The sequence below is a fragment of the Diospyros lotus genome, chromosome 6 (genome assembly GCF_014633365.1).
Source record: "Diospyros lotus cultivar Yz01 chromosome 6, ASM1463336v1, whole genome shotgun sequence".
Classification (NCBI taxonomy): Eukaryota; Viridiplantae; Streptophyta; class Magnoliopsida; order Ericales; family Ebenaceae; genus Diospyros; species Diospyros lotus.
The window spans coordinates 10,172,373-10,197,114 of record NC_068343.1 but is presented as its reverse complement, the minus strand read 5'-3'; the positions used below and the strand labels follow the sequence as shown (position 1 = coordinate 10,197,114).

General features: G+C 37.4%; 4 protein-coding genes across 4 annotated transcripts; 2 read left to right on the top strand and 2 right to left on the bottom strand.

Annotated features, from left to right (window-relative positions):
- The first annotated feature begins 319 nt into the window (after positions 1-319).
- LOC127804018 (probable ubiquitin-conjugating enzyme E2 16) lies at positions 320-10,720 on the top strand. Its single transcript, XM_052340724.1, has 6 exons — positions 320-2,372; positions 2,586-2,689; positions 2,913-3,015; positions 3,094-3,157; positions 9,734-9,822; positions 10,262-10,720. Exons 1-6 carry the CDS (start codon positions 2,343-2,345, stop codon positions 10,355-10,357), a joined length of 486 nt encoding a protein of 161 aa, XP_052196684.1. The 5' UTR covers positions 320-2,342; the 3' UTR covers positions 10,358-10,720.
- Positions 10,721-12,418: 1,698 nt separating this feature from the next.
- On the top strand, positions 12,419-13,884 carry LOC127804013 (uncharacterized). The gene is made up of 4 exons (XM_052340718.1): positions 12,419-12,782; positions 12,902-13,084; positions 13,165-13,406; positions 13,554-13,884. Exons 1-4 carry the CDS (start codon positions 12,483-12,485, stop codon positions 13,804-13,806), a joined length of 978 nt encoding a protein of 325 aa, XP_052196678.1. The 5' UTR covers positions 12,419-12,482; the 3' UTR covers positions 13,807-13,884.
- A 3,721-nt stretch (positions 13,885-17,605) lies between these two features.
- LOC127804016 (uncharacterized) lies at positions 17,606-18,771 on the bottom strand. The gene has a single exon (XM_052340722.1). It carries the CDS (start codon positions 18,455-18,457, stop codon positions 17,837-17,839), a length of 621 nt encoding a protein of 206 aa, XP_052196682.1. The 5' UTR covers positions 18,458-18,771; the 3' UTR covers positions 17,606-17,836.
- A 1,305-nt stretch (positions 18,772-20,076) lies between these two features.
- On the bottom strand, positions 20,077-21,921 carry LOC127804012 (peroxidase 72-like). Its single transcript, XM_052340717.1, has 4 exons — positions 21,598-21,921; positions 21,320-21,511; positions 20,918-21,083; positions 20,077-20,744 (listed from the first exon to the last, which is right to left on the bottom strand). The coding sequence occupies exons 1-4, from the start codon at positions 21,820-21,822 to the stop codon at positions 20,326-20,328; spliced, it is 1,002 nt and encodes a 333-aa protein (XP_052196677.1). The 5' UTR covers positions 21,823-21,921; the 3' UTR covers positions 20,077-20,325.
- Between the last annotated feature and the right edge of the window lie 2,821 nt (positions 21,922-24,742).

Sequence of the window (24,742 nt, the reverse complement as noted above, 5' to 3'; positions counted from 1 at the left end):
TTGTTCATTATGGTGATGACTAATTTGCTGGGGCAATTGACTATCATTGCTTGAAGTACTTGTTTTCAACTTCATGCAACTTGTATACATCGGTAATCACTTGCAGGAACCATGTAAAATATGGTCATTCAAGTGATAACCCAATAGCTGACCCTTCTTATGGATTAAAGCTTGGAATTGTTGTTGTTAATTAAGTGACCCACCAAATGGTAACAAAAGATTTATATATTGAATTTGTGTCATAGGAAAATCCATAGATGACTTGATTATCCAAACCTAGTGACCTACTGCTAACCAAAAGGCCCAAAACTGAAAACATAAATGTCTAGATGTGTACCAAAACCCAGCATGGAAACCAGCCGAGTCAAATCTCTCAAAGAACCTGTTATGAGAGATCTTTACAGTTTTAGAGAAGCCCCTGCAAATGTTTAGGAACTGAATACTACCAGAACTTAATGTCCTTTCTGATTGAGATATAGTTCATACACACTGACTTGTATCACAGTGGTTGGGCATTTGAAGCAGCTTACCAAATATCAAGCCGTGTGTTGGAAACTCAGTCCAGGCCTGTTTATGAGGCAGTACTAATTGATTGCTACTAAATTTCTTTGTTGAATGGAAGTTGGAGGTTTCCCCATGTGTTTCACGAGCTTGGAAGCGATCAAATTATTGATATCTGGTCAGCAAACTCAACTGGTATGGCATGTGATTATCCTATTGATGCTGAGTTTGGGTGCGATGTCTACTAAGTGAATCCCGTGGTTCCTGTAAGCATCCATTTACCTTGATTTCTCTTATACAAATGGAGGGAAAAGCATCTATTTGTGAAGATTCCTGCACATCCACTAGTATTTGGAGATAGATTTCAAGGGAATATGTTTCTTTTTGGACTGTGAGATGCTTTTCTTATGCCACTGCTTTTGTTTCGGAACAAATCATAAATTTATCCCAGATTAGGTTCCAGGGAAGAATCAATGAATTTCTTGGCAAAATACTACACTTTTTAACCAAAGCAATGAAAGTCTTGTAAAAAAAGTTACTTGGTGAATTGTGGCATTGGCAGGTATCTAATTACAAGTCTTAGTGTATTGCAAATAGTTAATTTTTAGGGGTTTTTTTATTTTCTAATAATTTCTACTAGGAGTGACAAGCCCGGAGTGTAGAATGTCGCTTTGAATGGTTTTCAATATGGTTAAAGTCATAATAATTTTAATTAATTTGTGAATTGTAGTATTTAAAAGAAATCTGGCTTTTCATGCATGCTCTTACATGAGATGATGGATGAAATCTTCATTTAGGGCTAAGAATATGCTAATCCTCAGTTGTTGAACATGGCATTCTTGCATTTAGGGAAGGCACTTGTCCCTTGGAAAGTTAGGACATATTCTTATCTAACAAAAGGGAGAAAGTGAGATAAAATGTAATTAAAAGTTGCACTATCACTATTCTTGATAAGAAGGAAAGGGAGAAAAAGCTTAAAAAAAAAAAAAGGAAAATAAAGATGGCATTCTTTTGTGACAGACAGATTTTGGCTAAGAAAGAATTGAAAAATAAAGGCAAATGTGCCATCATCTTCCCTACCAGTTTAGCTTTCATTCCGTTTCTGTTAAAGTGATTTGATATTATTGTGTCCAAATTTTTAATTTTATTTTTAGTCTAAAAGGAAGGAACTGAATTCTAATTTTTTGGAGAAAATTAGGAAGAATAATAGCTTCTTAAATCATCATATATCCTAACCTTGCAATTAATTCCAAGAAGCTTTGAGGATAGTGATGGAATGAAATAAGTTAATAAAAGAAATAAAGAAGTGAGAGAGAATTAATAAATATAAGCATACAGACATTACAGAAAAAATTATAATTCATATAATCGTTGTGTAATATGAAATATGCAATGGTTTTGTAAAAATTGAACCTAAAAAGAATGTTAAGTGGGCCATTACCCAAACCCAAAACAAGAGGCTCCTTATTCATATCCAAACCTTAGATTTCATTTCCTTGCAACAAAATATCAAAATAGATCATAAATGTGCCTTCTCCTGCCCCCTAACCCTTATTATAATTTGTGATTCCTTGACTTGCCTTTGTTTCAAACTCAGGTATCACCATCATCGCTTAGGAGGTTCCACCATTCTGCCCAATAATAATGAATTGCCAGTATAACAGGAAAATAAATAAAAAAAAAATCTTAAAAAAAAAATCTCATTGTTCATTTTATATGTATATAAATATTGTCTGGCAGCTGGAAGGTGAATTAAAAGACTGGGGGGGTGGGCTGGGGCATGAAAGTCGAAACCACCGTCTGTCCAGTTTCCGCCATTGTCGATCTCATCATCGGTCATCATGACCAGCTCCTCCGCCACCTCCCGCAAGGTCTCTCTCTCTCTCTCTCTCTCTCTCTCTGCATATATGTATATATATATATGTGTGTGTATATATATACGCACTTACAAAAACATAAACATATGTCGGTACATATGAATTTGAGCTCGGTCGTTGCCTGTGTGTCAATTGTGATCTCCGTCGTTTTGTCAGTTCGTTCGTTTTCAGTTATATTTCTTCTCTCTCGTTTTGGTGGTTGTTTAGGCTCTAAGCAAGATCGCTTCGAATCGACTCCAGAAGGAGCTGGTCGAGTGGCAGGTCAATCCACCCGTGGGGTTCAAGCACAAGGTCACCGATAATCTTCAAAGGTTTCTCCTAGGGTTTCTTATTTTACGCGATAATCGTTTTCCCTCTTTTTTGTGTCCGATAAAATCGACTGAAATTGATATGAGATTTTGTATTGTTCTATCCAAAGCATTGAAAATTCAACTCGTAACAACTTATTTTACGATGCGTATATGTACGGTATAGATGCTTGTAGGTTAGGTGTTTGTATTTCGTAGTCTGAATTTCTGGGTTGTTGGTGGAAAGGTGGGTAATTGAAGTGAATGGAGCTCCGGGAACGCTTTATGCCAATGAAACGTACCATCTTCAGGTCGATTTTCCTGAGCACTATCCCATGGAAGCGCCACAGGTGGAGACAGGAGTTATTCAGATTTTATTTCTACCTTCTCTTCTGTTTTGTTCTTACCAACGTATGTATTTGATGCAGGTTATATTTTTGCAGCCGGCTCCCCTGCACCCTCACATCTACAGCAATGGCCATATTTGTTTAGGTAATCTTGTAGGTGTTTCCTCAGATTTTGGCTGTTATCTATCCCCGAGTTCCTGAAGTGATTTCTCTGTTCCCCCCCGGCCCCCTGCCATTTATCATTCATCTTCAGACATCAAATAATTCCATTTTCCACTTGATCAATTAACCTCTACATTGGATAAATAGCATAACATTTTGGCTTTTGGCAAAATTATGCGGGACATGTGGCTTACCTCAGAATTTGTCGATTGTGCATGCATGTTTTTCATTTTTGGTTGTTTTACTTCCATAACAAGAAGATGACGTTGCAGCATTTTTCTTCCATTACGTTCTCCATAACTTTATGAATATTTTCTTAGTCACCTTAATACTTTTTATTTGGCTCATGAGCATTTATTTCCATCTTTTACCTTTTCAAGAATGATGAGTGTACATTATATTCAGTAGTCTTATTGAGTAATTTTACAACAGGATATATGTGTTATACTTTTATATGGATCTTTTAGTGTGCTTGAGTCATTTTGAGTGTTTCCTGCATGAAGAACTATTTCTGGCTCTTATCAGCAAGCATTGACATATCTGGCAGCACCAAATCAAATAGTTTGTTTGTAGGGAACTTTTGATATACGTAATTAGAACATTCCACCAGAGCATGAGATTAACTGGAGTATGGGATTGCAGTTGTTGATTTTCTAGCGTTATGATCTTTTGTGTTCTCTTTGATTATATTTGTTGCATTTCAGATTGGATATGATAAACATTCAGCTTTAGAAACACGTGTCTTGCTATTATGAAGGTATTTGATCTCCCAAGATATTTCACCAAACCTCCTTTGAAGCTTTGAGGAGTGCTATGCTAGAATGGTGGCTGTCATCTCCATGATTTCTGCATGTTTGCCAATATAGAATCAAATCAAGCCTGAATCTAATGAATTTTGCAATATGCAGGCACTCATTGTACTTATCCTAAATGAAATTTCTATTGCAATTGTGCACCTCGTTCTGTATGAGGAAATTAGAGTACCTGGAAATATTCTTTGATTTCTTTTGCATGGATTTGGCTCAATTTTATTCTTTTGAACAGAGAATTGACTTATAGTGAGCTACATCTGATTAGTTTCTAGATCTTGCATTACTGGTAGGCTGGAGACTTTTGTGCAGTCTGATTTACATTTTGGTGGTAGTCTAGAACATATGTTTGACCAACTTCGTATTTGGCTTGTAGTCTGATCTCAGGCTTTGGATTTCTTAAGGTTTCTCTGGCCTCTGAAAGGAGGCGATGTTAAAGGACCTGGTGAACTCTATTCTAGCTTCTATTGTTAGTGTGAGTATGTCAAATATCTTTAATATGTTCATAAAATGCACTAGAGGAATCTGCTAATTGTTAGGGAATAAATCAAATGATAAAAAAAAAAAAAAAAAACTTGGAGCAAAATCGCCTGCGCACAAGACAAAATTTACGTGGTTTAGCCAAGAATGCCTACACCCACAGCTACACTAGGTGTTTTTCAATATTTGAGAAGGTTACAATTACAAGAATTATACCCACATATTTATAGACGAAAACCAGGGCTGATAGAACTCCTAATTCGAACAAGATTCCTAATTTGTTTAGGATTTCAGAAATGAATCTTCCAATTCCAATTCTTAATCTGTTTAGGTTTCAGGGGCTTTGCCTGTAAAAGCCCCTGCAAAGGGCACTGCCCCCTTGACCCCTGCCCACTGACCATGTAGTGGGACCCCTGTACCAGTTCATGCAGGTGTCATAAATCAAATCAGACTCCACATCTCCAACGCTAATTGCAGTCTGAAGGTGTAGTTCTCTACCCCAGCCTGACTGTACAAAGAAATTTATCAGATATGGTATACATCAATTACCATGATTAACTTGATTCAAACTTGCTGCATCTTACCATCAATGTGAGTACATGATACTGCATTATAACATCCCAGAGATCTAGACTGTTATTACCAGAGCTGTGTGGATAATTTGAACATGCAGTGTGGTTTGACAATTAAATTCAATTGAGATTGATTTGGTTAGATTAGGAAGGAAGTTATATTTCTAATAAAATTGCTGCTCATGACAAGAGATGTTCGTTGATTTTGATGCATCGACTTCCTTAGGTTCTTCTAGTGTTTGTTTCCTGGATACTTTACTGGAAAGTATTTTCCTGAACTAATCATCATGTATCCACAGAATGACAAAACAGCACAGTAGTTTTCTCCACAACTACTGGGAGAAACAAAGAAAAAGGTGTCATGACCCTAGGGTTTAGCTAGGGTCTTAGAAGTAATTGGAAGGAATTTGGGGAAGAAACAGAGAAGAATTGAAGGGGGAGATTGAATAGAATTAGGGAGAGAATGAATGGAACAGTGCTGAGCGAGAGGGAGGGAAAGAGGGAGAAATTGTAGAGAGAGATATTAGAATTTCAATTATCATTCAACATGTCTTCTCCTCTTACAATGGGGCCTTTATATAAGGCATAGTAGCTAATTAACTAATTTCTAACAACCTCCTAACAGCACCCATGTGCTCTAACAACTTGTGAAAATATCCTAACAAACCATTGCAACCTTATTACAATGATGCTCTTCTATTATTTCTTGGGTCATGACAATTCCCCCCTCCTTGAGAGAGTTCTTGTCCCCAAGAACTTGCAGCAACTATTCATTGCTTTTCATCCAATACCCGCTTTCTCAATCCGTTTCATTCTTCTTGCTTGCTTGCATCTTTTAGGCCTCTTCTTCTTTGTTCTTAGGTTTCCAAGATCCATCCCCAGCATACTTTGGCCTAGAGCTTCAATTGAAGAAATCTGATCAAGTTCAAGTTCGATGCCCCCACCTTCTGCAATAGCTGGCCGATCAAAATTGGTCTCCCTTTCCAATACAAGGATGGATAACGAATCTACAGCCATAGCTGCCTTTACTGTGTTCCCATTCAACCCATGGCCTATCTCTGTTGCAAAAATATCAACAACATCTTCAAAATGCAGCAATGGAGGATTGTAGACTTGCCTTGGATACTCATACCGAGGTTGTTTGTGAGCATTAGCATTAGCAATTGTTGCAACTTCAATTCCAGCCAATGATTCATCCCTCAATGTAGTAGACAACAATTTGGATTTTCCAGTAGGAGCAAAAACCAACACAGCAGCAATAGTTTTGTTTTCTTCAACAAACCCTTCGACTCCCTCCACTATATCCCTTAGTTTTCCTCCAGCTAATGCTATCTTCACCTTCTCGTTGCCTATTTTAACCCAAGTCAAATCCATATTTTGCTCCAAATTTGATTGTTCCTCAGATTTTGGTAAGTCCAAAATCTGAGGAAAAGCTTCAGCACCATCATCCGCATCGATGGATGGTCCTTTAGTCTGATTTGCCTGATCCAATGCTATCTCATTTCCCACAAACTTCTGATCTGGAGCAGTCCCAAACCCTTCCGCCCATGCACTAGCTACCGGGGGTAACGAGTTGGCTTTGGCTTCCTCTATCACTTCATCAATTGCTTCCCTAATATTTCCTTGCAGCCTTTTAATAGGTGCATCTTGGGGTATTATTTCTTCTTCAAAAAGATCCGTGGGCTCCTTTTGATCTGTTGCCCTATCATAATGCTTCTTTTTTTGCCCAAAGTCTAGAGTAGGCAGTGAATCGGTTATTCGTAATCTTGTCTCCTCCTTCGGCTGCTCCACTCTAAGGAATTCTTCCTTGTTAAAGCTTCCGTGATAATCATCAAAATTTTCCACCAGGAAGTTGTAATGATACTTCTTAATAAATATCATCGCGAACTCTTGCAACTTCTCACGTATTATAAGACCAAATTCCTTGCCCGTATCATGTATCTCATTGCTTGTCCCTTTGTCCCTGTTGCTGCCAACTAAAAATGCAGCCTTCTTTGGCTGCCATTGAGGCTCTATTTCAGCTGAAAATGAAACATTCTTCTGCTGCAATTTAGGGCTCATCTGCTCCATGTATGCATTGCTCCCCTTGGCTGCCTTTGTTTCCCTTTGCTCATAGCCTCAAGCACCAACAACCAACGAGCTGGATAAGCTGGAGGAGTCCACTTCCCACATGAAACCCGCCAAATCCGCTGTGCCACTCTGATCTACAACTGAGTTGCCAATTAAACCTGACTAACGCAACGGATAAACAGCCTCCAAAAAATCAATTGACTCCAAAATAGCTGCTATGCCTTCGCCTAACTAAATTAATCAACTCTACTGCTCTGAATTACTAAAAATCTCATCCGAATTCAACTTGTTGCTCCCGATTTTCGTATAATAATTACCAAAATTATTGGCCGAGGGTCACTCACTTGCTGCGCCTTCCAATTCCGAACTGAGGGTGCTTGCTTGTTTGGAGATTAACACCTCCCAACGCCAGCTACCGCCCAATCACCGACCAACACCACCGTTTCAGCTGTCGTTGGCCCTCCTGGCTGTCTGTGTCACCACCTCTAACAGACTCCCACACCAATCGCGAATGCTTCTTAGTTCGTGTTGCCTCTAGTGTTGTCCGCATCGCCCATTTTAGCGGATCTACCGTACTAGTCGTTCGCTCTAGTTGCAAATCCTCCTGGCTTGCTCGTCTTCGATTCCGGATAAGATAACTGAAGTCTTAGCCGCAAGCCAATCCCCTACTTTTCCTTCAGATCCGAGCCAGCACTCCCTTCCTCGTGCATTGGAATCGATTCCGAGATTCAATGGCCGTGGATCACAGGCTCAATTCAGCCTCCAAACCATTGGTTCCAAATCCGCCTAAGCTGCTATCGACGCCTCCAAGAAAATCGAACAACTCTTCTAGATCACAAGCCGTGGTCACCTGCAGCTCCGCTTACCCAACCGCTTCCTGTAACTCGACCGGCTCCGCGAACTGTCCTCCAAAGTAGCCTCAAATCAGTTTCGAGGAACGCCTTGCTGGGTGACTATTTGTCCTTGGTTCCTTAGGAATTAGATCAGACTTGTTGGCCGATCGATTCATTTGAAGCTCCTCGACAGTCGCTCGTATGGCTGGAATTTCACACTACGAACTGATCAGCTCACTTCACCGAGTCGTATCTACCTCAATTCACTACTAAAATCGATGAATTCAAAGCCGAGGAACGATGCTCTGCTTAATCAATTTCGCTAAGAATCGTTGAAATAGACTACCAAAATTGCACGAACCACAGCCGAAGAACGATCGCTCTGATACCATTTGTCATGACCCTAGGGTTTAGCTAGGGTCTTAGAAGTAATTGGAAGGAATTTGGGGAAGAAATAGAGAAGAATTGAAAGGGGAGATCGAATAGAATTAGGGAGAGAATGAATGGAACAGTGCTGAGCGAGAGGGAGGGAAAGAGGGAGAAATTGTAGGGAGAGATATTGGAATTTCAATTATCATTCAACATGTCTTCTCCTCTTACAATGTGGCCTTTATATAGGCATAGTAGCTAGTTAACTAATTTTTAACAACTTCCTAACAGCACCCATGTGCTTTAACAACTTGTAAAAATATCCTAACAAACCATTGCAACCTTATTACAATGATGCCCTTCTATTATTTCTTGGGTCATGACAAAAAGATATTAAAGTTGCAAAAATTATTGTAAACTGTAATTGATGTGACCACAATCCAAGCCTATGTTGTGTTGGAAGGATGGTTTATTGTAATGCAAGAAAGGGAAGGCAATTATGATTAAAGGAATTGCTTTCTTTTAACTTTTTTTTTTGTCATGATTTATTTTTGTTAGATTTGGGCTCTATAATGCTTTATCAATGCTTGTGAGTAACTTAGCCATAAGGGTGACTTACTTGTACATGCAACACCTTAACAGTAACTTAGCCTTTGAGTGACTTACTTGTACATATAAGCTGTTTCTTTCAGTTAGTTACTTGCGAGTGTCATTTTTTTCCTAGTGCTTGTGAGCAATTTTCACCTAATCAAGGTGCTGCATGTGTAGCTGACCATGCATAGCGGGATAAAGTCTTATGTTGTTTCTGTTAAGGTGTTGCATGTAAGTAAGCCACTTGTTTTTTGATTGTCATTGAACAATTGCATACTGCCTGTTCTTTTTCAACTGTCTTCATAAAGAGACTATTTTTGGAATCATTCTTTGGATGACAGAAATTTCTTGATTTATATTCAATTGTATTCTTTACATGTTTCTGCTCTTTGTAATCATCAAAATCTGCCATTTTTGACATTCTTCCAGGATTTGATTTCAAATTTATGCATGACTGGTACTATTCTTCTGTCCGTATGAATTGCATTAAGCTGGTGTTTAATGTTATATCTATGGATGAAGCCTTTCTTATGGGACAAAATGGAGTCTTTGTATCTCTAATGTTAGTTAAGACTGGCCTTGATTGTTCCTATCATGATCATTGGCCTTGATAGTGCTAAAATTTTGTTGAATGATTTTTGTTAAAACGTCTATAAAAACCTATATGGTTATTGATTATAACAACATTGTTGTTGGGCATGTTGCCAATGTTTTGTTTTATTTTATTTTATTTTGATAATCATTTTATTTTATTTTTGTTTCATATACAGTGTATTATATATCTAGCATGTGAGGAGCTGAAACTAATTTTGTACTGGCTCATTTTGTTTTGTAGATATCTTGTATGATTCGTGGTCCCCAGCCATGACCGTCAGTTCAATTTGTATCAGCATTCTCTCCATGCTATCAAGTTCAACTGTGAAGGTCTGCTTGCATTCTAGATTAGAATATTGCTATAGAAACATGAATTTGTTATAAAAATATTTCCACGACATGATGCCACTTTTGTGGTCCTCTAACCTCAAGCCAGTCATAAATCCAAATAAAAGAAAACCTTTTTTACATTATTCTAAATGGTTTTTTAATAGAAAATGATGTTCTTGTACCATTTGTATGAGGAATTTAATGCCCTGGTCCCTTTCAATCCCATGGCACATTCTTCACTGTAGCATAAACCCAGAAATTCAAGACTATATCCTTGTTTTGGCAAAGATAAGCGTTCCCTGAATTGTAACTACTAACCACATGTTCAATGAAGTTATGCAGTCCTGGTATGGTTGCAACTATTTGTATTCTCCTTTCTCTAGCTTGGAACATTTGGGGCTCTGATCGCTCTGATCTTGTATTTGACCTCTGAATGCAGCAACGCCCAGAAGACAATGATCGGTATGTCAAGAACTGTAGAAATGGCAGATCTCCAAAGGAGACAAGGTGGTGGTTCCATGATGATAAAGTATAAATAACAGAGCATCTTTCTGCTTTTTAGTTTATGCGATTTGGAGGCATTTATCTTCCTTGGAAGGAAATTGTGAAACAAAGAACAAGGTAAAAGCAAAAAGGTTCTGGGAAGTATTGAGGGCTTAATTTATGCTGTAAGTTAGTAGGTGGTATTTGTAAATGAAGTGGGAAAAAGAAACTTCTTTCTGGTAACTGGTGACTTATTTATAAGGGATAACTCTGCACCTACTCTCAACCTGAACACTATAAATCGTTACTGTGCCTGTGATCTATTATTGTCGCCTCTAACTCTAGTATTCTCTTGTCCCGAATCACAATTTGAGTGATTCATTTGTGTCTTAACTCATTTTCAGCTTCTTGTTTATGTGTTCTCCTATGAATCAGTGTTTTAACGTTTTTGTTGGTTGTCATCTTTCACATTTTTATAAATCCTCAGCTCATCAATGAAGTATGTTCTTTGTTTATGCTCATCAATGGTAGGGAGAATTTCGGTCTGTAATGCCAAATGGAATTATGGTTTGGCGTGCCCAAGTTGGGAGATTAACACTACGTTTACATATTCCTGGTCCTGGGGGGAAAAAGTGAGCTCGGTTGACATAAATTTTATTCTCGTAAATATGGGAGCAAAACTAATGGGCATTTGTTTTGAGAAATTTCATTTTGTATGATCTGTTGGATCAACAGTGAAATATGCGTGTAGGCAGGCACATAAATTTTCAGGTTTTCCCGTCATTCCTCATTCATGGCCCCAAGTAATTTTGAAGCTGAGCCTAAAGCTATTCGTCCGCAAGGACTTGAAACTTTCCCTCTCCTTTGAACATATGAAGTTGAACGTTGATTTGTAGGTTGTGATGCTGTATCATAACAAAAACAAACGGTACCAAAGTGCCTTTTGACATGTATTTTTGCCTTTTCTTTCTTTGTTGGATTGTCTAAAAGAACGAGAAAAAATATTATTAGTATATTATTATATACATCTAGAGCTACTCAATGATATACGAATATCTAAAATGCTTTCATCCAAGACAGTTCAGTAAGGCGCAGTGAGACAGGAGTATTTATGTTATTTATATGTATTGTGTAGTTCAAAATGTATATAAATATATAAATAACATGACCCAAAAATGAGAGCCCGTAGTCCGGGATTTACTCAAGTTCGGTTCTATTAAAGAAAGAAATAGGGTTGCGGCAGGAAATGTCTCTGGACGACAAATTTCAGCACCTCCAAATGAGTAGGTAATTTGTAACCGCAAACGAATTTCACCACTTGCAATTGTAAAATAGCACCCATGATTCAACCAATGCCACCCCAGTTTTTGTTTACTTCTTTTACTTCAATTGTTGGCTAAAAGACGAATTTTGGTGGTAACCAATGTGTTTATTTTCCTTAGCAAAGAGAAGGAAGTGTTCACTTTTAATCAGACGATCACAAGTTCAAAGCTGTAAAAATAGTCATTTGAGGAAAAGCAAGGGAAAGCTGCCTAAAAATACATCCTCCCAGCCCTTGTGCACAATGACAGGATTACCCTTTCACTTTAAAATCAAGTCATTCATTTGTTGCATTTATAGATTTAGACGGTCAATTTTGGTGAAAGGAAGCTCGTAAGCTCTTCAAGAGCTCACAATTTTTTTTTGGAATTTATAGGCTACTCACTTTATATGCTCTTTTAACAGCTTATTTAGTAAATTCCTATCCTATAACTTACTTTTTATAACTCATAAGCAACATTCAAAATAAGTTAATGTTGACCCAAGTATGTGCATAAACCACTTTCATTGAAATAAGCTCTTTATCCAAATAACTACAACTCATTAGTAAATAAACTCAGTACGATACAAGCCAAGTCAAACAGACTCTTCTTAGTAGTATCTTCCAACGGGAAGCAGTCCACTGGGTTTTGGCGCATATTTACTTAGGCGGGGGTGCCCACACCTTCCCGTCAGCCCCCACTATCTTATTTAGTCAAAAATGACGGACAAAAACTCTCCTAGACCATGACTAGTACTTGCCCTCAGAACCATCCACCAACTACCTTGTCTAAAAAGACTAATATTAAAACAATCCCACCATAAATTGGTGCCGTTGAACTTCTCTCTCCCAAAGGAAAAGAAGGATCATAATAACGATGGCCATGATGACGATGATGGGCGAGATCTACCAACAAAGAATCAAAACTAACGGTATACGGATCAACATAGCTGAGCGGGGGACAGGACCACTGGTCCTGCTCCTCCATGGCTTCCCTGAATTCTGGTTTTCATGGCGCCACCAGATCACCCACCTGGCCAACCATGGATATCATGCAGTTGCACCAGATTTGAGAGGCTATGGTGATTCAGATTCTCCTCTCAGTCCCTCTTCCTACACTATTTTCCACATAGTCAGCGACCTCATCGGCCTTCTTGACCACTTCAGTGAAAAACAGGTTCAATTCCCCCGCCACTCTGCTGTTTTGCGTGTTGTATATGTGAATCTATTTCATCTTTTCTTGTGAATGGTATTGATTTGATTCAATCTGCTGGGTGTATTTGGAATATTGGCAAGGCTTTTGTGGTGGGTTCTGACTGGGGAGCAGTCGCGGCCTGGCACCTCGCCCTGTTCAGGCCTGACAGGGTCAAGGGTGTGGTTTGTCTATCTGTTCCATATGCTCCTAGACCTCCGAGTATCTCAATCCTCAAATCCTACAAGCAAAAATATGGCGATGACCACTATCTATGTCAATTCCAGGTATTCTATTTCTATCCCTATCCAAATGCACAAAACATGTATGTGCATAGGCTATTGAATTTGGCATGGTATTCTAACAGAAACCAGGCAGAGCGGAGAGGGCTTTTGCAAGATATGATTATTTAACAGTGATGAAGAAGTTCTTTCTGATCAAAAAGACTGATGAGCTGGTAGCTCCACCTCACATGGAGATTATCGATTGCCTAGAGACCCCCTCCTTTTTGCCACCATGGATTACAGAGGAAGAACTCCAGGTCTATGCAGACAAATTCCAGGAGTCCGGATTCACTGGACCTCTCAACTACTATCGAGCAATGGATCTGTAAGTGTAAAAATACTTTCTTACTTGTACAACAGTTTTTATAATGTTTTAGAGCAAAGAAATTCAAAAAAAAAAAAAGAAACAGCAGAGAGGACAAGTAATTATCTCGTATTTTGATCTCTGATAGATCTTGAAATTTTATGGCAGCAATTGGGAGCTTCTTGCACCATGGCAAGGGTCAAAAATAACAATTCCAGCGAAGTTAATTGTTGGTGACAAAGATATAGGATTCAGTGGTGGTGGTACAAAGGAATACGTTGAGGGAAGCATTTTCAAAAGCCTAGTCCCTGACTGCGAGGTAGTGGTTCTCAATGGACATCATTTTATCCACCAAGAGAAAGCTCAAGCAGTCTCGGAAGAAATTCTATCTTTCATTCGTAAATATTCTGTAGCTCAATGATTTAAATTTCAGATGCATCAGATGTAAAATTTCACAAACAAGAATTCAATGGTATTCTAGGAGAGTTGTTGTAGCCAATTCAGATTTTCAACCTGAGATGTTATATTTTTGCCAGATGAAGCATTATCTTCCTGGGCAACTACTTGTGTTTAAATAAGAGTTTAACCCTAAAGGAACATATTTCAACTTAAGCAGTTTTAACTACCTGCGCATCGGGCACCAAGATACAAGGTGAAAGTGCTGTTCTTGGGAATCCTGAATACACAGCTTTAAATGTTTGGCAACCTGGACCACCACTTGAAGCTAATTCCTCCTTCAGGATCTCCAAATACTACGAGTTCATTATCTGACTTACATGATGGTTCTTTTCAGTTTTCCTATTTAAGAGGATTCTCAAAGTGCAAATATCCATGTGATGCAGCCGTACCTAGAAATAATTTTGAGACATATATATAGCATACAAAGCTCAAATCCCAATTGGAACATAGGGCTGGCTACAATCCAATTATCTGTAGAACAGCACAAGTCCCTCCCAAGTATATTTTTCTACCAGCTCAAGCCCCAGCCAGTGGTCAATAATTTTCTGTTGGTTTGCTGCTGGTTATAAAATCTAGTGATTGGAAAATTCAAACAACTTTTTGATGTCCCACCTCCCATCCCTTTGAAGAACGGGCACTCTTCACCACATGCAATGCAGCCACTAAGGCTGCATTCTCTTTGCGTTTTTAGTTTTTAATTTTTAATTTTTAATTTTGATTTTTAAATTTATTTTCAATTTTCTGTTTTGATAGTCTATTTTCAAAAAACTAAAAACGTTTCTTTTTGTCATTTTTAAAAACTATTTCTTAAAACAGAAAATTAGAAAACGCATTGAGAAAAATTATTTTATGATATTTTATTTAATGAATTTGATTATTAAATAATAAAATTAACTTTTTTTAATAAAATTTTACTATTAAAATAAAATAATAAATTTGATTAATAAATTGCTGACATCTGAATGATAATTTATATTAAATATTATTATACATAATATGTGTAATATATTTAATAATATATTATATATTATCCTATATTTTTAATTATAATATAGATATACTATATTTTAAAATTTTAAATAAATATATAATTTTATTTTTTTTAAATTTAAGAATAAATTTTCTTCTTTTTTTTCCTTCCTTTCTTTTTTCCCTTTTCTTTTTTAGAGCCAAAACATGAAAAATGGATTGTATTTTCCATGTTTTGGACTTAGAGATTGTTTTGACTAAAAACAATCAAAACAACATTTGTTATTTTGGATTTTCTTTATAAAAAAATTTCTTGTTTTTGAAAATGCATTTTTAAAAATGACAAAGTAAACGCATTTTCATTGTTTTAGAAAACTGAAAACTAAAAATGACTTAAAAACAACAAAGAGAGCGCAGCCTAATAAAGAGAGAGTATATGAAGCAATCTAGGTCTGACTTCTGTGGTACTGGTGGTAACTAAGCATGCAAACATGTAAATTATCAAAGAAACAAAAAGCTAGGCAAATCTGCACACAGCTTGTACCTTGCCTGCGAGAGGTGAAAGGCCCAACTTAGGAGTTATCATAGATGGAATGCAGACAAAATGAAAAGGCAATATTCATTCACCTTCAACCTGCATACAACAAACTAGATGCAAGCATATGCTAAACTTGTAAGGCACAATGTAATTTGGTGATGCTAACAATGAGCTTCTCCATGCAAGTAGACAAAAATCACCAGATAAGAACAATAATCACAATACTATAAAGCATACCTCACTCTCCTGATGATCTGTACAAATTAAGCTGCTTGGTTCTAATCTACCAGTTTCTTTGTTGTAAAAACAATTTTAATAATACTTGAAAAACTTTATCAAATATGTCAATAGTTTCAAATATTGGAAAGATATATAAGAATTGAACTACAGAATATGGGTTTTATTGATTCATGATGTGAAATATAAAAACTCTAAAGGCACTATCAATCTTAAACTTTGCCAAAGTTGGCACTCTAGGTTTCATTCAAACAAATTGGATACTTAGAATGTTGATTTACTTATCACAAGATTAGTCATCTCTTTTCCTAATTGAAAAAATATGCCACCTGAATTATAAGAATTACTTATCTTGAGTCTGACTATCAGACAGGCTTATAACATACTATTTGACATCTTTCAGCTTCGAATTACTGTTTTGGCCTACCATGCCTCACAAGTCACAAGCATAAAGTTTCCTCGAAGATTCAAAATTCTTAGAATTTCCACTTGACAGGGTGTAACAGCTTCTAAGCTCTTGGAATTTCCATTTAATGAGGTGTAGCAGTTTTGCCTCCAAGGACACAGTTAAATAAAGAGAAAATTGGGATGGCTTTAGTAAATAGGTAATAACATGGCACATTCTGTCCCCATACATTGCACAGTAACAATGCCCCTTAAAAAATATAACCTTTTTTATTTGAAATCAAGGAGTATTATATTTGTTGTGTTGGCACTTTTTGGTGCCAGGCCTGGGGGAGGTGGGGAGCACACCTAAAGGAGACATAAAAAGAGCAAGGATAATTATATGCAAAAGAACTCCAGCCCAAGCAACAAGGTACTAGTAAGATTTGTTGGTTCCTCAAATAACCAACAACTAGGTGAACTGTTCCTGCTACATATTAAACCAATCAGTCAAACAACTACAAAATTTGGAATCTCTTCCTTTGCCGTGTCATTATGCTAGTGTCCTTATCCTGACTTACATATAACCTCTATAAACCAATGACAAAATTATAGATTAACACCTGCAAGCGCTCCTTATCTTAAGCTCCTAGATAACATAAACCTATTAACTTCCTCCATCTTTTGTTTTCATCATCACAAACAGTATAGTCAAAGGGGAGCAACTCGCTTGCCTAGGCGCTTGTCTACCTCTAGGCAAGGCGACTTCAATCACAAGTGCCTCAGATGAGGTGGCAGGTGTCAAAAGCACTCACCAAAGCATTAAAAAAAATAAAGGGGAGAGAGAGAGAGAAGAATTGACACTATAAACCAAAGGAGGCACGGTCATTGTTATTGTTCTTTGTTCAAGCTATCGCCATAAGTTGCCTTCTCAATTTCTTTTCCCTTCTCTGTAGTTGGGCAGGTCACCATGACATAGATCTGAAAGTTATTCTTTTGAGCATTATTAAAATAAAAATGTATTTGAGATCAGTTTAGAAGTCTTATACACATTATCTGATTATCTTTTTTATTTTAGACATTTTTATTATTTTTTTATGAATTTAGCACCTTGCTTCACTCATGTGAGTGCCTTTTTGGGCGCCTAGCTCCTCAAACAACATAATTTCCTAAGCCGCTTTTTGCCTTCAACTACCTTTGGCCACAAAAGGGCAGCTCCTATCAAGAGATTTTCCCTTTTTTGAGAGAGGCAGGGGGGTGGGGGGGGGAAGGGGGGAATCTTTGCAATCTCTCCCTCTGTCATCCATATTATTATGCTGGTGCCCTTATCCAGACTTCCATGCACCCTGCGCAAACCTATGATAAAATCCTAGCTTAACATCTACAAGCACCACTTAACTTAAGCTTCTAGTTACAAGACAGCTATTAACTTCCTCCATTCTTTGTTTACATCCTCAACTGATCAATGTTTTTGGAGTGTGGCAAAATGTGATGGTAGTGAATGCCAGAACCTGGTGAGGCTTCCTCAATGATATCAGGCAGCACAACCATTTTATAACCAACTAAAGAGCATTGGCATACCAAGCGATTCTTTTAGATTGGGCACAGACTGCATAGGATGTAAAAGAAAATGGGAAAAAACCAAATTGTCAGTTTATTACTAGCCATTACATTTGAAAAGAGCAACATAGCGCATGGCACCAAAATGGGATTTTAGAAGAAGCAGTAGCCAAATTGCAATTCGTATAATAACAAGGCAAAAACAGACTCAACAGGATTTCCAACATCAGATACCATCTAATCAAGTTGAGTCCTTTGAAGAAAATACTGGACCAAATTCATAAAAGCTAACGACAGTATTACCTCACTCCATCGTAACTTTTGCTCCAACCTCCTTCATCTTTTCAATGATCTTCTCCGCCTCCTCTTTGGCGACCCCCTTCTTCAAAAGGGTAGGAGCCTTCTCCACCAAATCTTTGGCTTCCTTCAACCCCAAATTAGTACAAGCCCTCACCTCCTTAATAATCTTGATCTTCACCCCGGCATCAAACCCTCCCTCGAGCTTCAAATCAAATGCCGTCTTCTCCGCCTTCTTCTCCTCGGCCTTCGCCGCGCCACCACCCTTCGCCGCACCTCTCACGCCGAACCCCATCCCCGGCATCATCACCGCCATCGTTGGCATCTCATTAATGTCAAATTTCTTCCGCAAAACCTCCGTCAAATCGGCCACTTCGAGCAAAGTCAGTCCGGATATCTCATCCACTATCAGTGACACACTTTCCGTCGGCTTCGATTCCTGCGCCATCGATGCGTATTCCCTGGCTAAAGGAGGAGTCCTCGGGCCGGCGAGATAGGGACTTGCCGACACTTGTCGACATGAAGCTGAGAAGTGCGAGTGCAAGTTTTGGCGAAGAAACAGAGACGCCTGAGAAGTGTTTGTGAAATTGCGCGACAGAAATCGAGATATGATTCTGCCGTTCCTCATTTTCTCAAACACTTGATTGAAAAATCAGTGAGTTGATTTTAACATAGGAAGTGTCGAAGAGTTTAAACTTCGCCTAACTCATCAAAGAGTAGTGTGCTCCAGAAAGAAGAAGAAGCGGCAACAGCAGCAGCGGCGGCGGACTTTCTTGGTGGGTTTTCGGCCTTCAGCACAGTCACAGGGCCTTTCCACGTAGACATAACGAGGGCTGCATTACTAATCAGATTACTTCTATATTTGCAATTGCTTCTTCCTTAATTCACATGAAAATTGAAAAGATAATTACATATGTAAATATATATATATATATTAGCAAGTAAGATAATTGAGAAATGGAAAAATTCACAAAGCATTATGGGTGTTGAGTAGAGATTAAGTGTACTAATGGTCCAAGTTACTCAAGAACTAATTGAATTAATATATTTAAATTGGTTTAAGAATGTAATTAAATAGGGGACCGATTACATACCTCAATCCATCCAAACTTATTATTATAAGTAGTGCCAACACCATGCCATTTGTACACCCAACCCAACTTAACCCATATCCCAACCCATATGATACAAAATCAAAAAATTGGAGGCCCAACCCGCATAATATAGTTTAGTTTCCCATGAAGGCCAGCCCTGTATATACCTTAAATTTTCTTGGCTTGTCTTGTCTTGTCTTGTCTTGCCTTGCTTTGCTTGTGGAATGAATTTTCAGTTCTACTTCTACTTCTACTTCCTGTTGCTTGCAGTTCAAGCCAATAAAGAAAATCATTGAGTTTGAACCAAATTTTTTATTTCTCAACCCAATTTAACTCAGAATCAATTCAGTTGTGTTGGCTTGATTTTCTTTATGATTAAATAAGACAAAATCAATTAATTCAACTTTCACTTCACACACACACACATATATATATATAATTTGTTAAACTTAATATTCTACTTATTTGATCAATTGCAAATAGCAAATTATCAATAATCACTATCCCTCATTTATTTCTCATTAACAAATTTGGTAATTTTGGAAGATTAGGGGGTCAGGTCTTGATCTTCCATTTAATAATATTTTATGATTTTATCATCTTTAAAAAAACAAGAAAATAGTGAATAAAGCAATGTATGGGTGTAGACAGACACAATGTGACCCATAGCTTGCAATGGCTACATCCGTATTCACCCAGGAGGAACTCATTTGATAAGAATGTTATTGATGGAGTCTTCTTTTTTTTTTTTATCATTTTTTAAAAAGTTAAAAATCTCATTTTCTCTGAATCCATTAGATTGTTTGTTTCTTATTTGTTTTATTAATCGTGTCAATATGTAAAGAGGTAGAGGTGGGGCTCATGCTCGTGGTCACGTCCCCCTTATAAATGTTATCTTGTTTGGAGAACATAATATTCTTATATTTTTACAAATGTTATCTTGTTCGGAAAATATAATATTTTTATATTTTTATTTATAAATTTATTGATATTTTATTAAATTTTTGTAGTAATCTTATTAGGTTTTCACTCATCAAAGCGCTTATCATCATTATTGGAGTTCACATTAAATTTAATTAGAGTTTGATTTTTACAATACTGAAATTTAGTATTTTGAGGTCACCATTATTATCTTAAAAGAAAAAAGAAAAAATAAGTAAACTACTTTCACGCTTTCATTTGGAGACAAAGCCCCAAAGTCCCCTTGATTTCAACCAAGGCTGCAATAATACATAGAACGGCGACCACAAGTTCACATACATGTACAACAGGCTGGGCAACTGTCCAAATTAATTGAACCATATGGAGAACATGATGAAACAAATAAAAGAAAACACCGAACTATAGTAGGATCAAATTGACGGTACTTATTGGGCTCCCAGAAGAAGCATATCGTAATTCATTATTGAGAGTTCACTTTCCTGCAATTCTTCCGAATCTCTCCCCTGAAACCAGTCAGAGGAGATATGTTCCCCATCTTGACCATGGACTTGGCAAATTGCTGGAAGAAAATCTCAGAGTTGTATGCATAAGTCTTCACTATCTGGGGTGACGGCTGGTTCTGCAGGTTGGCAAGAACTTGGTCAGAATTCAGAAGCCCCTTATGAGCTAACAAGTTGTTGTAGTAGCTGCTGTCGAACTTCGTGGGGCTGACATAGTCCAGGAAGAAGAGGTTCTGGTCGCCGCCGGATCTCGGGCACCGGGTCCGTAGCAGGGCGGCGTAGAATTGGTCCAGAGTGCAGTCAGGTTGGCCGTTGCCGGACTGGTTGTACAGCCTCTGCCTGAAGCTGGTGCATCGAGCATTCCCAATGGTGTGAGCCCCTGCAAATTAAACAACCATCCATCCAAATAATGTTGCATTAATGCCTTCTAAGTTAGTTGAGTCAGAGACGCATGAGCATGGGCGTGGCCTGCATAATTTTATCCCGACTCCACCCAATACCCATAATTAAGGAAGCGTACTGTTGAAACTAGCTAGCAGGAAACATAATTACCAGATAAGGCCACAAGGTCAACAATATCGAGGCCTTGGAGCTTGAACTTGGTGAGGATGGTCTGGAAGGTGTTGTTTGGAGCAGGAATGTTGTTGTTGGAGCCGCTCAAGCTTGCACTCCTCGAGTCCCTTCTCCCTAATGGCACTTCCCAGCTGGGGCCTCCAGCCTAGCAGAAACAAAAACAGAAACAGGAACAGATCAATCACCCATGTTACCATTTTTTCATTAATTCCGCAAGTAAAATTAATTATACCACTTGGGGCCTAGTAAAGAATCAACTGAGGAATCACACCCAGAAAAATTTGAGTACTCGTCTTAATTATAACCATCCTATATATACTTATCCTATCTAATTGGTAGCTGGCTACTATATATGTAGTGTAGATTGCAAATTAAACATACAAGAACAGTGGAATCTCTGGCAGTCAAAGCCAAGATATCAGCACAAGACACAGTGTTGGGGCACTCCTCCTCCAGAGCGGATTTGATCTCGTCAATGACTTCGAATCCGCGAGCAGAGTTGCGGTTAGAGTTGGATAGCTTCTCGCTGATTATGGTGCCACTGCTGTCTAGAAGAAGAGATGCATCACAGCCCTGCGTAATGTATGGTAATTAATTGAAGTGTCAAGAACTGTTTAGCTGCTGCTAACTAATTAATTATGAACTAGGTAGGTACTGGCCATGACAAAGCAATCATGGAAATGGAGGCGAAGCAATGAAGCGGCCATGCGGGCTTCTCTGGCGACGGCTTTGGCGACGACGGATTTGACAATTTGCTGAGCTTTTGGGCATGAGCGGTCGTAGAACTGTGGGTATAGGTAACCACCATGAGCCAAGCAAAGCGGAGAGAGGATGACTAGGATATTGGTTACAACAATGTAAAAGCAGCTCATGGCCATGGCCATGGGACTACCCCTACTTGGTCTTGCGATAGTATGAACTTCAAGACCTCTATCTCCTGTGAAGGAAGATTTGATGTGTGAATGTTAGCTGATGAAAGATTAGTTGGGTAATGGGTATTTATAGAGAGAGAGAGAGAGAGAGAGAGAGAGAGAGGAGGGGCACAGTAACGTGGAGTTGGTAAGAGGTGGGGTTTTTTTTTTCTTTCTTTTTTTTTTATTTTACAGAGAAGCTAAGATCAAAGGCCAATAAGACCACACCATAAGAATAAAAAAGACAAAAAGACACCAACACTAGATTATAGGTTAAGAGATCGAATGAGTAATATGTCAGTATTAATTTAGTCGATTGTGAATTTAATTTTTATTTTGTGAAATATTAAATACTTAATTTATAATTTATCTCTCTAATAAAAAATATAGGTACCAAAAATCGAGTAAAGACGGTATCCCAAGACAAAGGCACGAGGCAATAATCATAACAAGTCACGTGCAACAGCAAGAAATAATTTTGAACCAAATGGCTAGAGTGAAGCAAAGCACTATACTGTAGTTTGATAGATGACCCTATAGACATTAGTCTCTTGGCGTCGTCGTCTCTTTACTTTTAGTTGGGCTGCAACTCTCCCACATCATTCCATCATTTTATATGCTTAATTGCTTAATTTAAATTATATGAACTTAAAAGATAAATACCACATGGATCCATGTGAATTGAATAATTTTTAAATATATTTTTTATAGTTTACTTTTTAGCATTTAGATTTAAACTATAAAAAAAATAAAATAATTCATATTCACTCAAATATTAAAAGCAAAATCATAAAAATTGAACAGAAGTTTGAGATTCCTTTTACTCTATCAAATTTTGCTCAATTGTCCATAAATAAAGGCACTGACTCGGACGCCCCATTTTCTTTGTTTATTTCTTTCCCTTCCCTTCCAAGGGAAAATCCGTTTTAGGTAACCGAAAAAGAAAGCCATACAATAAGGAGTACTATAAAGCCTCTAATCTTGAAAGCTTCTTTTTCGATCAATTCATTAATGGATTCATTTGCTGGTAATTAATTAAAATTAAATTTCTTTTACTCTAAATTATTATTGGTTGTCACCCAAGAAAATAAACTGAAGATAATTCTAAAATTTGTAATAATATCTACCAAGTAAAATATATTTAAAACTTTTTTAATAAACTATTGATCGTTGAAATAGGGTCATAATAATATTTTAACCATGGAATTATTATAGAAATGATGCCGGAAACTCAGAAGTCCCTCTCAAGATTAGAAGAAATAAACAATCATAGCTTTTACTCCTATTGGGTTACTGATTACTGTCTTCCTGTTTACAGTTTTTCTCTTTTCCTTCCTTAGCCTTTGATATATCTTTTTCAACCAGGATACAATTAATGTATGTAAATCAGACTGTTCCTAAATGAATGAACTAAGAGCTGCCATCACAAACGTAAGTCTTATCTTAACCAGAGCTGTAAACAATGATATATGCATTACGTTAGCTGAGAACAGTTGATGATATATCATACGTACAGATTACATTACATCGTTGTGTATATTTGTCTCTTTCACAAGCATGCGCGGGGGGAATGCATGTTAAATGTTACTTCGTGGCAGTCCGTACGTCAATCATGCACCCGATAGTGAAACCTTATGAAACTCAGAAAACTCTTGTGCTTAATTAGTAAAACCTGAGTAAATTTTTTAATTAGTATTTTGGACCCTTCACTAAATATTTTCTCAGAAAACCGCATAGTCAATCACAGAATAGGTGTTTTTGGATAAAGTGAGGAGGAGGTGAGGACATTCAATGTCAGGTGGCAGAAAGCACCAGAAAGTGGGAGTAGAAGCAACTGCTCCCTTGACAAAACTGGTCGATCCTATCTCTAAATTTTTGACCAAGTTCTAGTTTGCTACCATAAGGTGTACATGAACTGTTTAGCTGGACAAATAATTAAAGCAACACGAGACCCTTTTTGGTGCTCTATCTTTTGGACCCTTTTTTAGTTGTCCAGGTTGATTCATTAGTATCTTTTGCTCAATCATATTTGGTGATAGAATTTTCTTAGATGAATTAGGTTATATTATTTGAAATTTAATATCGGAGAACAATTAAAACTCACCCGAGCTGAATTTAAAATTTCAAGTTTATCTATACTATTACCAATCATTAGACTACAACTCTAATTAAGACACTATCTCTAATATTATAAATAAATAAACAGCTGTAACTATTACCTCTAATATTAATTTAGTGAACATTGTTTTGTGCAAAGACGTTGGCCCGACTGAAAAAGAACCTAAAAAAGATACATATATAGATGTGTTAAGTTCACCTAATTAGCATACATGGATAGATTTATTTGTGTATTCATCACGTGCAAATAATTTTTTCTGTTCTTCTCATTGCCAAGTAAAACAGATGTGATGTATTGATCATTGCCATGTAGCTTTTTGGTAAAATAACACATTAATTATGTGGTAATGATAATGAAGCCACGGGTCGTATTAATCATTACATTTCCAAGGGTTGAGACTTCCCTCAAAAGCGTTATGCAATTTTCATGGCTTATTTGGGTCTATGGTGCGACTTCGTACAACCGATCTACGAACTTTAATTATGTTCCAATTATTTGTGTATAGCAGGCTTGGGAGCAGATAAAGGTATCTAAAACTATAAGGAGATTATAGTATTTAGGTTAATAATCGGATTAACCACATGCATACAAATGCTAGAAGAGTGGGAGAACTTGCTCCTCTTAACCTGTCAACGCGTACAATTTGACTATACCTACGCCTACGAATCCATCAACGTTTACTTTTTGAAGCATACTAATTAAAACAGTTGGAGGCAAACCCAATAATTATTATGCTTTGAATAGTTGTTATTGACTTATTGTTGAATTCAAGTA

What these genes read in the sequence shown, in the direction of transcription:
- LOC127804018 (XM_052340724.1), top strand. Translation starts at nt 2,343, where the DNA reads ATGACCAGCTCCTCCGCCACCTCCCGCAAG. An exon ending in CCTCCGCCACCTCCCGCAAG is followed by an intron (nt 2,373 to 2,585) that starts GTCTCTCTCTCT and finishes GTGGTTGTTTAG; the next exon opens with GCTCTAAGCAAGATCGCTTC. An exon ending in GTCACCGATAATCTTCAAAG is followed by an intron (nt 2,690 to 2,912) that starts GTTTCTCCTAGG and finishes GTTGGTGGAAAG; the next exon opens with GTGGGTAATTGAAGTGAATG.
- LOC127804013 (XM_052340718.1), top strand. Translation starts at nt 12,483, where the DNA reads ATGGCCATGATGACGATGATGGGCGAGATCTACCAACAAAGAATCAAA. An exon ending in ACCACTTCAGTGAAAAACAG is followed by an intron (nt 12,783 to 12,901) that starts GTTCAATTCCCC and finishes AATATTGGCAAG; the next exon opens with GCTTTTGTGGTGGGTTCTGA. An exon ending in TACTATCGAGCAATGGATCT is followed by an intron (nt 13,407 to 13,553) that starts GTAAGTGTAAAA and finishes ATTTTATGGCAG; the next exon opens with CAATTGGGAGCTTCTTGCAC.
- LOC127804016 (XM_052340722.1), bottom strand. Translation starts at nt 18,457, where the DNA reads ATGAGGAACGGCAGAATCATATCTCGATTTCTGTCGCGCAATTTCACA.
- LOC127804012 (XM_052340717.1), bottom strand. Translation starts at nt 21,822, where the DNA reads ATGGCCATGGCCATGAGCTGCTTTTACATTGTTGTAACCAATATCCTA. An exon ending in CCAGAGATTCCACTGTTCTT is followed by an intron (nt 21,084 to 21,319) that starts GTATGTTTAATT and finishes TGTTTCTGCTAG; the next exon opens with GCTGGAGGCCCCAGCTGGGA. An exon ending in TGACCTTGTGGCCTTATCTG is followed by an intron (nt 20,745 to 20,917) that starts GTAATTATGTTT and finishes TTTAATTTGCAG; the next exon opens with GGGCTCACACCATTGGGAAT.